Here is a 14,071-nt window from a genome sequence, read left to right on the forward strand (position 1 = left end):
AGAAGGGGTTTGAGAGAGGCTAGTTTTAGAACATCAGGGAAAATTCCTTGTGATAGCGAGCAGTTTATAATATCAGCCAGATGCTTGGAGATGGTGTCCGGCACCGATAGGAGAAGTTTAGTCGGGATATGGTCGAAAGGATGGGTAGAGGGTTTCATTCTCTTTATTAGGGATTCAATCTCCAGGGCGGATGTAGATTCAAATGAGGGTCCCGTGTTAGAGGAAGGGGAGATGGGGATAGGAGTTGAGGTAGAGCTGGGGGACAGGAGTGATAGAATGTTGAAGATTTTGCTCTGGAAGAAGGTTGCAAGTTCATTGGCCTTAGATTGTGCTTGGTCGTCTGGGATGGAGGGGGTGGTGGTTTTTGTTAGATCAAATACATAGGAGAATAGGGCCTTGGCATCGAATACTAGGTCGTGAATTCTGTGCACGTAGAAATCTCTTTTTGTTCATAGAGTGGAGTTCCTGTAGAAGTGGAGGGCGGATTTGTAGGCAGATAATGTGCTGGGGCAGGGGGCTTTGTGCCATTTGTTCTCTTTCTGTCTGAGGTTTTGTTTCAGTTTTCGGAGTTCATTGGAGAACCAAGGTTTTCTGTTCAAATCCGGAATGATTTTTTTGGTTGACAGAGGGCATAATTTGTTAGCCACCGATTCTGTGATGCTGTGCCATGAGAGTAGGGCCAAGTTGGGGTTTGAGACGTCTAGGTTAGGGAGTTCTTTGGCTAGGTGTTCGCTGAGGACATCAGGGGTGCACTATCTCCTATAGTGAAATGTAGATTGCTGGGGGGTGAGAAGTACGACTTTCTTTCATCGTGAGGGTGGTGGAGATCAGTGAATGGTCTGACCAGGGGACTGGGACGCATTCGGGAGGGGTAGAGTGTGTGAAGCCAGAGTTTATGAAGATAAGGTCTAGGGTGTGACCAGCTTTATGGGTGGGCTTGTTAATAATTTGTTTGAAGCCCATGGCCGAGAGGGAGGTGAAAAATGCATCGCAATTGGTTGAGAGTAGGAAAGGCTAAAGAGGTTAGGGCTGTTCAGCTTGGACCAGAGATGGCTAAGGAGAGATATGATGGAGGTCTACATAATCATGAGAGGCCTAGAATGGGTAAATGTGAATCGGTTGCTTACTCTTTCAGATAATACAAGAACTAGGGGGCATTCTGTGAAGTTAGCAAGTAGCATAATTAAAACACATCAGAGAAAATTCTTTTTCACTCAACGCACAATTAAGCTCTGGAATTTGTTGCCAGAGGAAGTGATTAAGGCAGTTAGTATAGCTGGGTTCAAAAAAGGTTTGGACAAGGTCCTGGAGGAGAAGTCCATAAACTGTTATTAGTCAAATTGACTTAGGGGCAGATTTTAAAAGCCCCGCGTATTAGGGATGTGAATCGTTTTAGGACGATTAAAATTATCGTCCGATAATTTTAATATCGTCTTAAACCGTTATGGAACACAATACAATAGAGATTCTAACGATTTATCGTTATAAATCGTTAGAATCGTGAGCCGGCACACTAAAACCCCCTAAAACCCACCCCCGACCCTTTAAATTAAATCCCCCACCCTCCCGAACCCCCCCCCAAATGAGTTAAATAACCTGCGGGTCCAGAGGCGGTCCGGAACGGCAGCGGTCCGGAACGGGCTCCTGCTCCTGAATCTTGTTGTCTTCAGCCGGCGCCATTTTCCAAAATGGCGCCGAAAAATGGCGGCGGCCATAGACGAACACGATTGGACGGCAGGAGGTCCTTCCGGACCCCCGCTGGACTTTTGGCAAGTCTCGTGGGGGTCAGGAGGCCCCCCACAAGCTGGCCAAAAGTTCCTGGAGGTCCAGCGGGGGTCAGGGAGCGATTTCCCGCCGCGAATCGTTTTCGTACGGAAAATGGCACCGGCAGGAGATCGACTGCAGGAGGTCGTTCAGCGAGGCGCCGGAACCCTCGCTGAACGACCTCCTGCAGTCGATCTCCTGCCGGCGCCATTTTCCGTACGAAAACGATTCGCGGCGGGAAATCGCTCCCTGACCCCGCTGGACCTCCAGGAACTTTTGGCCAGCTTGTGGGGGGCCTCCTGACCCCCACGAGACTTGCCAAAAGTCCAGCGGGGGGCCGGAAGGACCTCCTGCCGTCCAATCGTGTTCGTCTATGGCCGCCGCCATTTTTCGGCGCCATTTTGGAAAATGGCGCCGGCTGAAGACAACAAGATTCAGGAGCAGGAGCCCGTTCCGGACCGCTGCCGTTCCGGACCGCCGCTGGACCTGCAGGTTATTTAACTCATTTGGGGGGGGTTCGGGAGGGTGGGGGATTTAATTTAAAGGGTCGGGGGTGGGTTTTAGGGGGTTTTAATGTGCCGGTTTTGCGATTTTTAGATTTTTAGATTTTTCACGATTTTTCACGATATTTTACCCCCCCAAACGGCAACAATACGATTCCCTCCCCCTCCCAGCCGAAATCGATCGTTAAGACGATCGAGGACACGATTCACATCCCTACCGCGTATGTCCCGGGGCTTGAAAAAAGGGGCAGGGCATGGGCAGTCCGGGGCAGGGGTGTGGCCAGAGGCCTTCATAGGGCCGCTAGGCTGGGGGATCGCGCGCCGGGACTTGGCCGGCGCACGCAACCTACGCCTGCCCAGAGGCAGGCGAACATGTAAAATAAAGGTCGGGGGGGGGGGGGGTTAGGTAGGGCTAGGGGGCAGGCTAGGTAGGGGAAGGGAGGGAAAGGTGGGGGGGGAGGCGGAAGGAAAGTTCCCTCCGTGGCTGCTCCGATTTCGGAGCGGCCTTGGAGGAAACAGGGAAAGCCATTGGGGCTCCCCTAGGGCATGTTATAAAATCGGGCATAGATTTGTGCGTGCTGGGTTATGCGCACAAATCTACGCCCGCATGTTGGTATTAAAATCTGCCCCTTAGGGAATAGCCATTGCTATTACTGGCATCAGTAGCATGGGATCTATTTAATGTTTGGGTACTTGACAGGTGCTTGTATCCTGGATTGGTCATTGCTGGACTTGATGGACCCTCAATCTGACCAAGTATGGCAACTTCTTATGTTCTTATGTTCCTGGCTCATTCTGCTTTCCTAATAGGAGGTGTAATGGTGTTTTAGGGCTTGATGTAATATTTGCAGTGTTGCTTTCCATGGGTAGGATTGATACTGTTTGAACTCTGGCAGTTAGTGCTGTTTTGGTATGGGAGATTTACTGTATTGTAATTTGTAATTCAGTTTATTCATAGCTTTTTGAGGACCACTCTATCTGCCACTCCTCTGGGAACCCTGACCCTCGCACCCCCCCTTCCCAAGCATTTCAAATCACCAAGAGGGCTAGACTCCAAGTGGGATAACCCCCCTCCCCCGCTCTCTCTGTGATTTGACCTGCACCATGCCTTTGTGTGGGGGGCAGTTTTTTTTTTCTTGCCTCAGGCAGTAGATTGCCTTGAGCAGCCCCTGTTGCCTGGGATCCTTCAGTCTACTCAGGATTGGCCAACTCCAGTCCTCAAGAGCCACAAACAGGCCTGGTTTTCAGGATATCCACAATGAATATGCATAAGATAGATTTGCATACCATGGAGACTCAGTATATGCAAATTTATCTCATACATATTCATTGTGGATATCCTGAAAACCCAACTGACTGTGGGGTCCCCAGAATACGTTTGGGAAGGCCTGCTCCAGAGACTTCTCTCACCTTTCCTTCAGTAGAGTCTCCAATAATTATCTCACCACTGAGGTAAGACTTTCCAGCTTCTTCTGTCTTACCATTTTTATGACATAGAAACATAGAAACATAGAAATGATGGCAGAAGAAGACCAAATGGCCCATCTAGTCTGCCCAGCAAGCTACGCACTTTATCCATTTTTTCCCCTTTTTTTTTTCTCTCCCACCTGTTACTATTGGCTTCCAGTACCCTCCAGCCCTAATTCCCCTCCACCCCACCACCAATTTAGAGAGCAGCGCCGTATCTGCATCCAAGTGAACGTCCAGCTCAATTAGGGGTAGCAACTGCTGTAACAAGTAGGCCACACCCTTACCCCATACTCTTACCCACCCCTGTTTTTATTTTTTTTGTTTTTTTGTTTTTTTTGGAGATAGCAGCCCTCCATCCTTCCGCTCCGTGAAGGTGGAACACCAACTACTGGCCACTGGCATCCCGCTCTGTGAATGCCTCTGTGGCTACTGCCGCTCCGTGCAGTGTTTGAATGCCTCTGTGACGAGGGACAACATCTGCCCTTCTCCAGTCTCACGGGACCACTTTTGTCTTCAAATATCTATTGGACAGATCCTTCAGCAGACCTTCCAGAACCTCTCTGAGCTCCCTTGATATCTTGGGATTTATCCCGTATGGTCCCATAGTTTTGTCCACTTGCAGTTTTGCTTGTACCAAACAACCCTTTCGTCTGTAAATGAGGTGGTATCTATCCCATATCATAGCTACCCCTGCCAACAGTTGGCAATCCTTCTTCTCGAATCCTGTCTTCAGTACATACCAAGCATTTCTGCTTTTTCATCATTTCCCTCCACACAGTTTTCCAGCCTTACAATCCCGCCTCTGCACTCCTTCCTTTCACTTGCCACCTTGCTTTACCAGCTCGTCCCTTTGCCATCCTGAATATCTTTCCTGTTTCTTTCAGCTTTTCCAGATATTCTTCCCTATGCTCCTCCTTCTGAGATTCTTTGTACTCTTTGAATACTAATCTTTTCCCTCTTACTTTTTCAGCCACCTCTTTTTCTTATCTACTTTAACATAAAGATCTCTTGGCCTTTCTATAGCTCCTTTTAGTTTATCCCACTGTTGCTCTACTATACAAAGAACTTCCTGTCTTGCCAGACCCTCCTTAAGGTGCCCCTTTTAATAAAATTAGTGCTCCTGAAGAGCAGGGCGTAGACTTTTGTATAACCATGTTCTCCTTTGGCTCTTACATTAAATCAGTGGTTCTCAACCTTTTTTCTACTGGGACACACCTGGCAGATAAAGCTTACAGGCGTGAGACACTGAGCACCTGACATTCATGGGGCTTAATGTAAACATATACTCTGCATCCATAGGAACCTGCGCCCCCCCTCCCCAGGTCCCCAAAACAATGGATGCAGAGGTGATTTCCCCATACAACGCACCATATAAAAATATATTCTGATTCTGGTACTGCCTCAGTAACAGAAATACAAACTCCCTTATCTCCAGGCGCATTGTAAATATACAAAATCTGAACCACCCCCCCCCCCCCCACTCAGACGTGTGTAGCAAACCTGCCATACCATAGCAATACTAACTCCAAGAACTCAGACAGCAATATCCCTACCTATGAAAAGGCAGCAGTGCAGCACCAGTGCATGTCCTACTGAGAATGAGAAAATGCAACGAATAAGACCGATACAAACCCTAACTACTAGTAAAATACCTCACCTCACTCACACATGCAGGTCCAACCTTCACCAAATACAGAATAAAAGACCACAAATTACAAACGTGGAGACAAAAACTGGAATGGAAACCCCAAAAAGGCACTGCATGCAGTGCAAAACTGGAGAGCTAGAAACAGCAATACATTTCCTCCTACATTAAGCAAAGTACAAAGATAGAAGAAATGCACATTCCCCAAACAGACATATTATGGTTCTTGTACACTTTGTCATTCTCCCTCCATATCTCCACTTTTCCCAATTACTCCCTTTCAATTACTCCCTTTCAATTACTCCCTTTCATCCCTGCCCAGTATTCCCGCTCCCCCATATCCTCTTCCCTGTGCTCCCTCTCTCCCCTGCTTGACTCTCCCTAGCCCCTCCCTGCCCAGCTCCCCCCCCCCCCCGACCCCCTGTGTTGCATCCCTTCCTGCTCAGCACCCCCCACACTTCCTCTCCATTCCACCTTCATCTTCCCAGCATCCCCAACCTCCTCTCCCCAGCCTCCACAGGGTGAAGAGATCATCAGCAGCAGCCTCACTCCCAGACTCAGCAGGGGAAGATAAAGATTATGGCCCGTCGGGGCCCAGAACAGCAGGAGCTGACAATGTCTCGCTCTGATCTGATTGAAGGAGGAAACAGCCTCCCACTGGGCCAGAAAGAGGAGAAGGAAGTGAGAGCAGCCTCCCATCAGGCCCAGTGTGAGAGAAGTCAACCAACTCCCACCTGGGCTGATAAGGAGGCAGCCATCTGCTGGCCCTGTGACCCACCTCCCAGGACCTCCTGACACATCTGTTGAGAACCACTGTGTTATAGGAAAAGCGATAACCATCTCCAGCATGCACAGCACCACCAAAGTATTTCAGAGTAGCTCTGTTTGGAATTAGGGGCGCTTGTAGGAAAATCAAGGCAAGAGGTTTGAGGTTCTTTTCCGAGTCTGTTTTGAAGTTCAGTAATGACGCTGTCACTTTGGTGGAACAGCAGGCAGAAAACCCCTGCTGCTCTGATGCTGTGTGGAACTCGGCTCTCTAGAGAGCTTCAGACTGGAAGGGAATTATAAGAAACTGAGGCAGTTGTGGAGAGCTCATTTTTTGTTTCAGCCTGGCATTTTCGTAAATCCCACGTTAGGACTGTAATTTTGTTATTGATCTGTGGGCAAGAGGGTGACGGAGGGCAGGATGGCTGCTGCCTCATTTTTGCTCTGGCCTTTGCAGCTAGCTGGCTGTGCTGAGTTGCATTTTCTGTTAGAGATTGGCTTGGTCGTATTATTGTGGCTGTAATTAGCCAACGCTGTTACCGTTGGCTACATTCGTATTTTGGTTGCTTAAAGGATTTCCTTTGTTTTTGCTACGCCGTCCATCGCCTTCAGCTGCAGGGTTAGGCGTCAGATAAATGAAAGACGGAAACCCCTCTGCGCCTGCCTGGGTTTGGGGCCAGCTGTTTTTTTTTTTTCAGTGGGTTTCTTATTACTGTGGCTAGATCATAAGACATGGAAACAGCTGCAAAAGGAGCAGACGCTTCAGTGAAACACCTATGGGTGGGGTATAGAGTGGACGTAGTTGCTTTTAAATGCACACCTGCAATTGTAGTACTGTACAACAGAAGTAGTGGCATTACCTGTAATGAGGTGGTATTAATGTTACCCCGGCAGGCGGCTGCTTTTCACCGGTTCGGGCAGCCCCCAGGAGTTCTTCCGTGTTCCACTCCAGCTAATCTAAGGAGCGATATCCTGCCAGCGGTCAAGCTGCCAGGGCAGGCAGCTGAGATAAGTGGGCAGGCTTGATGGGCCCCCTTGGCCTTTGCCATCATCTACTATGTCACTATGGAATTGCTGAGGCTCTTAGTGGGAATCAGTTGAATCTATTATTTGGGTTGGTAAATGCCACAAGATGGCCTGCAGCTTTCATCATCCCCCTGGTGTAATAAAACTCTTAATTTGTTTCCACTTGCACAGCACCTTATTTCCTGCACGGCTCATATCTATACTTTTCCATCTAATTGCTTGGTTTCCTTATTACCATTTTGAGCAATTCCTTCCAGCAGTAAAAGCTTCATCATCCCCCTCCCCCTCCCCCACACACACATACTCTTGTTTTTCTCCCTATGGAAACAGTGCTGAATACTAACCTCACCTGTTGTGTTTCACCGCTTGCATGCAGCAGTGCAACCCACAGAACACAGCTGTTTTCATTCCAAACCTCCTAATTATCAATGCCAAAGAAAGCATTTTTTTTAAAAATCTGGTACGCCCTCCTTTCTCCTTCTTCTTCCTGCTCAGTTGGAAGCAGCTCTGAGATCCTGGTGCCATGAGCCTTCAATTCACAACTACCAAGGGATTTTTTTCTCACTGTTCCAGGTCTGGTCATTGCAGGAATGGGCCTGAGGTCAGAACTCTGTTCCTGTGCTCCTTCCAGAATCTTATAGCACAGGCTCTAAATTCAGCCAGCAGATGATACCCTTATTGATGACCAGGATTCCTTTCCTCCCCCATGGCATCCCCCTTCCCCAGCTGACTCAGGCTATGATAGATCTGATCCAGGAATTGAGCTGGCGGCCCTTTGCGTGCCTTTGTTCAGTGCTGTCACCGAGCCACCGGGCTGGAAGCAAAAAGAAGCCATTTCACCAGCACATAAAATGAATCGTGCTGCATGAACTGAGGAACTTAGGGACTTTGCATACACCTCAGTAAATCTTAATTGTGAGACAAATCAATAATCTCATTGTTCCACGTCAGTACAGCGGCATGTTCAGTGCTGTCTGCTTTAAGCTGATGCCAGTCTCTAGCAGACTGCAGATTTGAGTTCGCTCAGGAATGGCCCCTTTGCTTCCGTGGAGTTGAAGCAGAAACTCACAGCTAACTGTGGCAGATTAGTGGATCTGCTGTGGATTTCTTTCATCTTAAAGTTAATGGCACTGTATAGTATAGATTGTGATTTGAGATCTGTGTGTTCTTACACAGTAATAGGTACCATGAGATATGTCGCTTTTTGGATCAGAAAATGATTCTGTGACGTTTGGGAACACTGAAAGAGGCAGAGCTGTTCCAGTTGCTAAAACTGACATTCATGGACTGAGTTTCAATTAGCACGGCTATTCCAGCTTTAGGTCAGCTGAGAGATTCAGACACAGATCTGTTCCATTCATTCTTACCTCGAAGAATGCTGAGCTGTGGTGTTCTGGTTCAGTACCTTGGACAGCTCCGTTAAAATGGCTCTGAAAAAACGTTTTTACTTAGCCACACATTACGATGTTGTTTATTGGGAAAGCCTGAATCAATGAATCCAAAATAAATTAAGGCCAGAATATTTAAAAATGGAAGCTAAAAAAAAAAAAAAAAAGAGAGAGAACTGGACTAGACTACTATGCGATCTGCTGGTTTTAGTTTCTAATACTATTGTAGACTGGGAGGGGGTCATAATTCTTGATGAGAATCTATCTGATGACCTTGACTCATGCCTTATAATCACCCGAAGTCCTGGTACCATACTTTCCTCATGGTTATTCTGTGCTGGCCCAAACACTATTCTCTCTAAGCTGTGTGCATGTGCACATGAGTCATGAGCCCTGCGACACAGCAAAACATAGTGGGGTACATTTAAAAAAAAAATGCGCGAGTGTGTACTTTTGTTCGCGCACCAGGTGCAAACAAAAGTACGCTGGATTTCAATAGATACGCGCGAAGCCGCGCGTATCTTTTAAAATCCGGGGTCGGCGCGCGCAAGGGGGTGCACATTTGTGCACCTTGCGTGCGCCGAGCCCTGCGCGCGCTGCCCGTTCCCTCCGAGGCCGCTCCGAAATCGCCCCTGGACCGCCCCGGACTGCCACCATGCCCCTGAACACGCCCCCGAGCCGACACCAAGCCCCCTGACCACTCCCCCGAACTGCCCATTTTGGCAAGCCCCGGGACATATACGTGTCCCGGGGCTTGCGCGCGCCGCTGAGCCTATGCAAAATAGGCTCAGCGCGCGCAGGGGCAGATTTCCTCGGGTTACGCACGTAGTCTTTGAAAATCTGCCCAAGAGCGCACAAGAAATCTTGATATTATTTGCATTATGCTGGCTCATAGTGTAAAAATCTGAACACGGTTTATAAAACATTGCACAAAAAGAATATATTGGAGCACACGGCATTTAAAAAATTAGAGGAAACATTGCCCCAAACCTTCGCTTTGGGGGTACCTAAACTTTGGATGGCCCTTCTGAACTATTGTGTTGCCTCTACTCAAATCAATTGTTTTGAAATCTGCTTTATAAATAAAATTGTATCATGAAAACAATGATCATGTGACAAAGCAAGGCGGCCATAACACGGTATCATACAGTAGTAGTTCTTTACATTTCAAGCAGATTGGTAGAGAGCTGATGGAAGTGACAAGGAGTTAGGTTCCATGTCATGGCCCAGTGTGACATCCAGAAAGCAATTTTTTGTTGTTGTTAAACAAAACATTGACTCCTCAAGCCTGAGCTATATTGAGTCATAATGTGACACAGAAAAACTTGATGGTTTGCTGGCACTTGAAATATTAAGGGACCTACCTTCGATGATGTGTTTTCTTGAAAGTCCTCTTTCGGTTTCAGCTCTAAATAAATATTTAAATACACTTTAGATTATTCACAGACAATAGCACGCTTTTGGAGATCCAGGCTGCTGCAGCATTCCGGCACTTAGAAACCAGCAAGTGTAACAGAGCACTGAGCAGAGATATTTTGAGGATCTCAAAGCACAGAACAGATTCAACAACATTTCAGTGAAAATGTAAACGAGCATCATCAGCATTATTGCTCTCCACATCGTAACCTTCCTGTTTATTTTAATGCACACGAAGACACACAAATTCATCATTTCAAAGTGCATGTTATGGGAGCAATTTTCAAAATCCCTGAGCAGCTTGCAGGTGCTTTGCACCCATGGACCTGCAAGCTCCTTTTCAAAGGGAAACCACAGTCGTCTCATACCATAGGTGCCACAGCGATAGAGGGTTTCCCCCAAGAGTTAAGCAGTTCTAGCCAGGTGGAAATGCTCTAACTTGGACAAGTAACAGATAAATTATCCACATCACAGTATTTTCTAATCAGCCCCTGAAGAAAGCTATATCATTCAAAATGCTGCAGTGTTGGGTTGGCTGCAGAACATTTCACATAGAAGCTCAAGTTTGGTTTGACTTTTGAGATCTGAGCACTCCTGTGGAACAGGTGTCAATGGACGTTCACCTTTGTGTATTAATTCCCTGTGACCTGAGATAAGTACCGGTCTTTATTTTATTTTGACCTCTGTGGCTATTTTATTTGCAATAAAAAATATTCTTATAAAAAATATAAAAGTTGGTGGACTTGGGACAATCCAAGCCCAATGATTACAAATATATAAGCACATTATAATAGGACATACATCTTGAGACAATATTGTGCAGTCCCAGTACTTTTCATATGAGCTCCTTCTTTGCAAAATGTGTCTTTGCTAAAAAAAAAAAAAAAAAAAAGCATATTTTCTGAAGATCAGAATGAAATTGTTTTTGGTATAAGGTATTTTTCACTCTAAGGTTTCCTATTGATAATAAAAATGTAAAGTTAGGCATTTGTTATAATGCAGTATTTCTGACTATTGTTCATAGCTTTATTATACCTGGGAAGCCATGACCTGTTCAGTCTGTAACTGAATGTCTTGTAGAAATAGGAAGAAATCTGATTTTATTTTTAATGATAAGATCCTTTGGCTCAGAACTCACGGAAATCAGGACAGGTTTCATACGTTTTGCTCCAAGGTATGCAAGCAGTCTATTTTTTTTCTTCACATAAAGACCCTTTGGGCTTCAGAAAGCAAAGCACTGTGGCAGGGAAAACCCACTGGTCGGAACAGATTACAGAATAAAAAAAGAGAGTCCTAGCCAAACCTCTCCCCATCGTTGTTCTGGCACTGGGACAGCATCAGGACTCCAGGCGAGCTAATTCCGGAGCAGGTTTCCATCCCAGATAAAAGACCATTGATTTCTATTTCGCTTGCAGCAGATACAGTAGGGGCTCTTATTTTACAGTGTCTTGAACAAGTTTGATCTTATTTCACTGTGTGTGTGTGTGTGTGTGTGTGTGGAGGGAATCTGTGCTACAGCTTAGGGCTCAGATCCAAGATGAATACATTCAGCCTTGGTTTGCTGCTGCTTGCTTGACTTTCTTCTGTGTAGCACTGTAACCCTCCCAAGCATGATATGAGAGCCCTTGGATGGACATTTCATGCCATAAATTATTTAAACTGATATGCTCGTTGTGCTTCTCTGTGTTATACCTGAAGGATTCAATGTTTTTTGTATTATTTAACAGAGGTGGGCAGTTGTTTGTAATGAAATAGGAAATAAACACGTTATTTCCTATTTCATTGCATTTTGGGAATAAAAAAACATGATAGGAAAAATCACACGAAAATTTTTCTATCATTTGTGTGTGTCTGTGTGTGGGGGGGGAGTGTTTAAAAAGAAAGCAGGTTAAAAAACCCCTCCAGAACACTTCCCAGCTCTTCCTATTTATTAATATGGAACCTTCCCATACACGGAACCTCCTGCCCATCTTCCTGACCCCCACAGGAGGTCACCAAATATCCCTGGGCGTCTAGCGGAGGAGCCTGAGAGTGACCTTCCACTCCCGGGCTGGCAGCTGCCCTTAGTCAAAATGGTGCCTGCCGCCCTTTGCCCCTACCATGTGACAGGGGCTTTCCAATGGCACTGGTAGCCCGTGTCACAAGGTAGGGGCAAAGGGCGGCCGGCACCATTTTGGGCAGCCCCTGGTCTGGGAGTGGGAAGTCGTTCCCAGGTCCCCCTTTAAACCCCCAATGATTTCTGATGAGTCCTGGGGGGGGGGGGGGTCAGGAGGGTAGGCTAGGATGGGCGGGGGGGTTCTGTGTGTGTGTGTGTGTGGTCCATATTTTAATAAATGGGAAGGGCTGGTGGGTTCTGTTTTATTTTTTAAAGACAACTAAAACAGGTAAACAAAAAAAAAAAAAGAAAAGATCCAGGGTGGACCCAAAATAGCCCACCCACGGGCCAAATATGAAAATGCGATGACATTTTTTAAAGGTTCCTCCCCTACAATTTACTATCCTGCTAGCCATAGAGGATTTATTGAAAAACCCATACAGTGGCCTAAGTTCAAACTAAGTTCCCCCAAGTGACAATTTTGGAGAGGGCCATCGGAGCCAGGGTGTGGGGGATCCTCCTCAGACGATATGAGAGCGGGAACGCCCCCTTAAGAAGATCCAGTGGGGTTTGACTCCGCTTGGAAGCAGTAGCAGCCAGTCCAAAAGCCTGTCCCATGGCAATCAGCTGCTCTTCCAGGTCAGCGACTTCTTCCTTCATACCCTCTCCTACCCCCAGAACCCATACTGCTGGGAGGACTTGGTAAGAAGTTATAACACTGAATATATATTCAAAGTGACGAGAGTCAGCAAACTCTGGTTTTAAGATCTTGAATAGCATCTGGTTATGCTAAATTACGAAGAGTCCAGGGCTTAATTTGTACAAAAAAAGGAAGTGGAACTGTGGCGTGGGTAGGGGTCGGGGAAGCAGAGTGGGAGGCAGTGGGGATGGACGTGACCTGGGTGAGCGGCTGGATGTGCACTCTCTCTTACACACACACACACACATACGTGTGCACACCCTGTAGTAGCAGAAGCAGTGGGGCTGAAAGGCATTCAGCTCCTGGTCTCTTCGCCCTTCCTCATCCTCTCCTTTCAAATGTGCCAAGAAACTGCAAAAAAAAAAATCTCGTCTGGAGGTAAGCAGCCCCAACACTCTCTGATCTGCTGTCTCTCTGGGGCCAGAAATTATCCTGCCAGCACTGGCTCTGCTCCATTTCTGCAGGGAACTGAAACTGATTTACACTCTTGGCTCTGCTTTGTTTCCTTGTGTCCTGGGAAAAAGGTGGCAGAATGCCATTCCCGGTTGTTCCAGAAATTACGCACGGGGTAACAGACACAAAAAGGGTCTGAATGAGCACAGGTTTGAAAATGGTGAGGTGCAGTGCTTATCAAGGCAAGGGCTGAAGCCATGATCCCTGGCACTACTGCAAGCAAGTCTAAAACGTGTGATAATTCAACTCCTTTTTGTGTCTGGTTTTTTGCTCTGCAGCCTCTTCCGGATCCCTGTAGAAGAGGAGGGAAGGGGCTGGATTAGGGAGAAGAGTGGCTGCTCTGTCTGCTCCAGGCTCACCCACTCGTCTCCTTTTCCCTGTAGGCTGCCTGAAGGGGGAGGTGCTGGAGCAGACCACGCCCGCTGCTATGCCTCTTAAATCTGAAAGGAAGTGGCAGAACTGCGTTCCAGGCCATTCCCTCCCGCAAATTAAGCCCTGGAAGCGTCAAACAGCGAAAACAGCATGAACTGTGAAAAACAAGGGTTCTGAAAACTTACTTTCCGCCCCAGTACAGTTTGGTTGTTATGACCAGACTGGATCTCCTGCAGAAGGGAGAGAAACAGCAACAAAGCAATATTGTTTAAGAGGCAGAGTTTACTGGTTTGTGTTAAAATTAAATCTTAGCTTGCCATTTCAATATTAAAACAAAAACATGCATTCTGTTGTAGGAAAACTGCTCACTCCAGGCCTAGAAGTTCTGTCTTTGACTTCACACCATGTTCCAAAATCTCATAAAGGCCGGTTACCATGGAAATCTCTGATAATACAAACCTGGATTATAACTGA

At 46.8% G+C, this 14,071-nt stretch overlaps 1 protein-coding gene across 1 annotated transcript in view; it reads right to left on the reverse strand.

The window, feature by feature from the left end:
- Positions 1-14,071, reverse strand: part of KCNAB1 (potassium voltage-gated channel subfamily A member regulatory beta subunit 1) — a 306,923-nt gene that overhangs the window by 62,949 nt on the left and 229,903 nt on the right. The window contains exons 7-8 of the mRNA XM_029616487.1: positions 13,783-13,827; positions 9,926-9,969 (exon numbers count right to left, since the gene is read on the reverse strand). Coding sequence (XP_029472347.1) covers positions 9,926-9,969; positions 13,783-13,827 — 89 coding nt within the window. The remainder of the gene's footprint in view (positions 1-9,925; positions 9,970-13,782; positions 13,828-14,071) is intronic.

Source organism: Rhinatrema bivittatum, chromosome 9, assembly GCF_901001135.1.
Source record: "Rhinatrema bivittatum chromosome 9, aRhiBiv1.1, whole genome shotgun sequence".
Lineage (NCBI taxonomy): Eukaryota > Metazoa > Chordata > Amphibia > Gymnophiona > Rhinatrematidae > Rhinatrema > Rhinatrema bivittatum.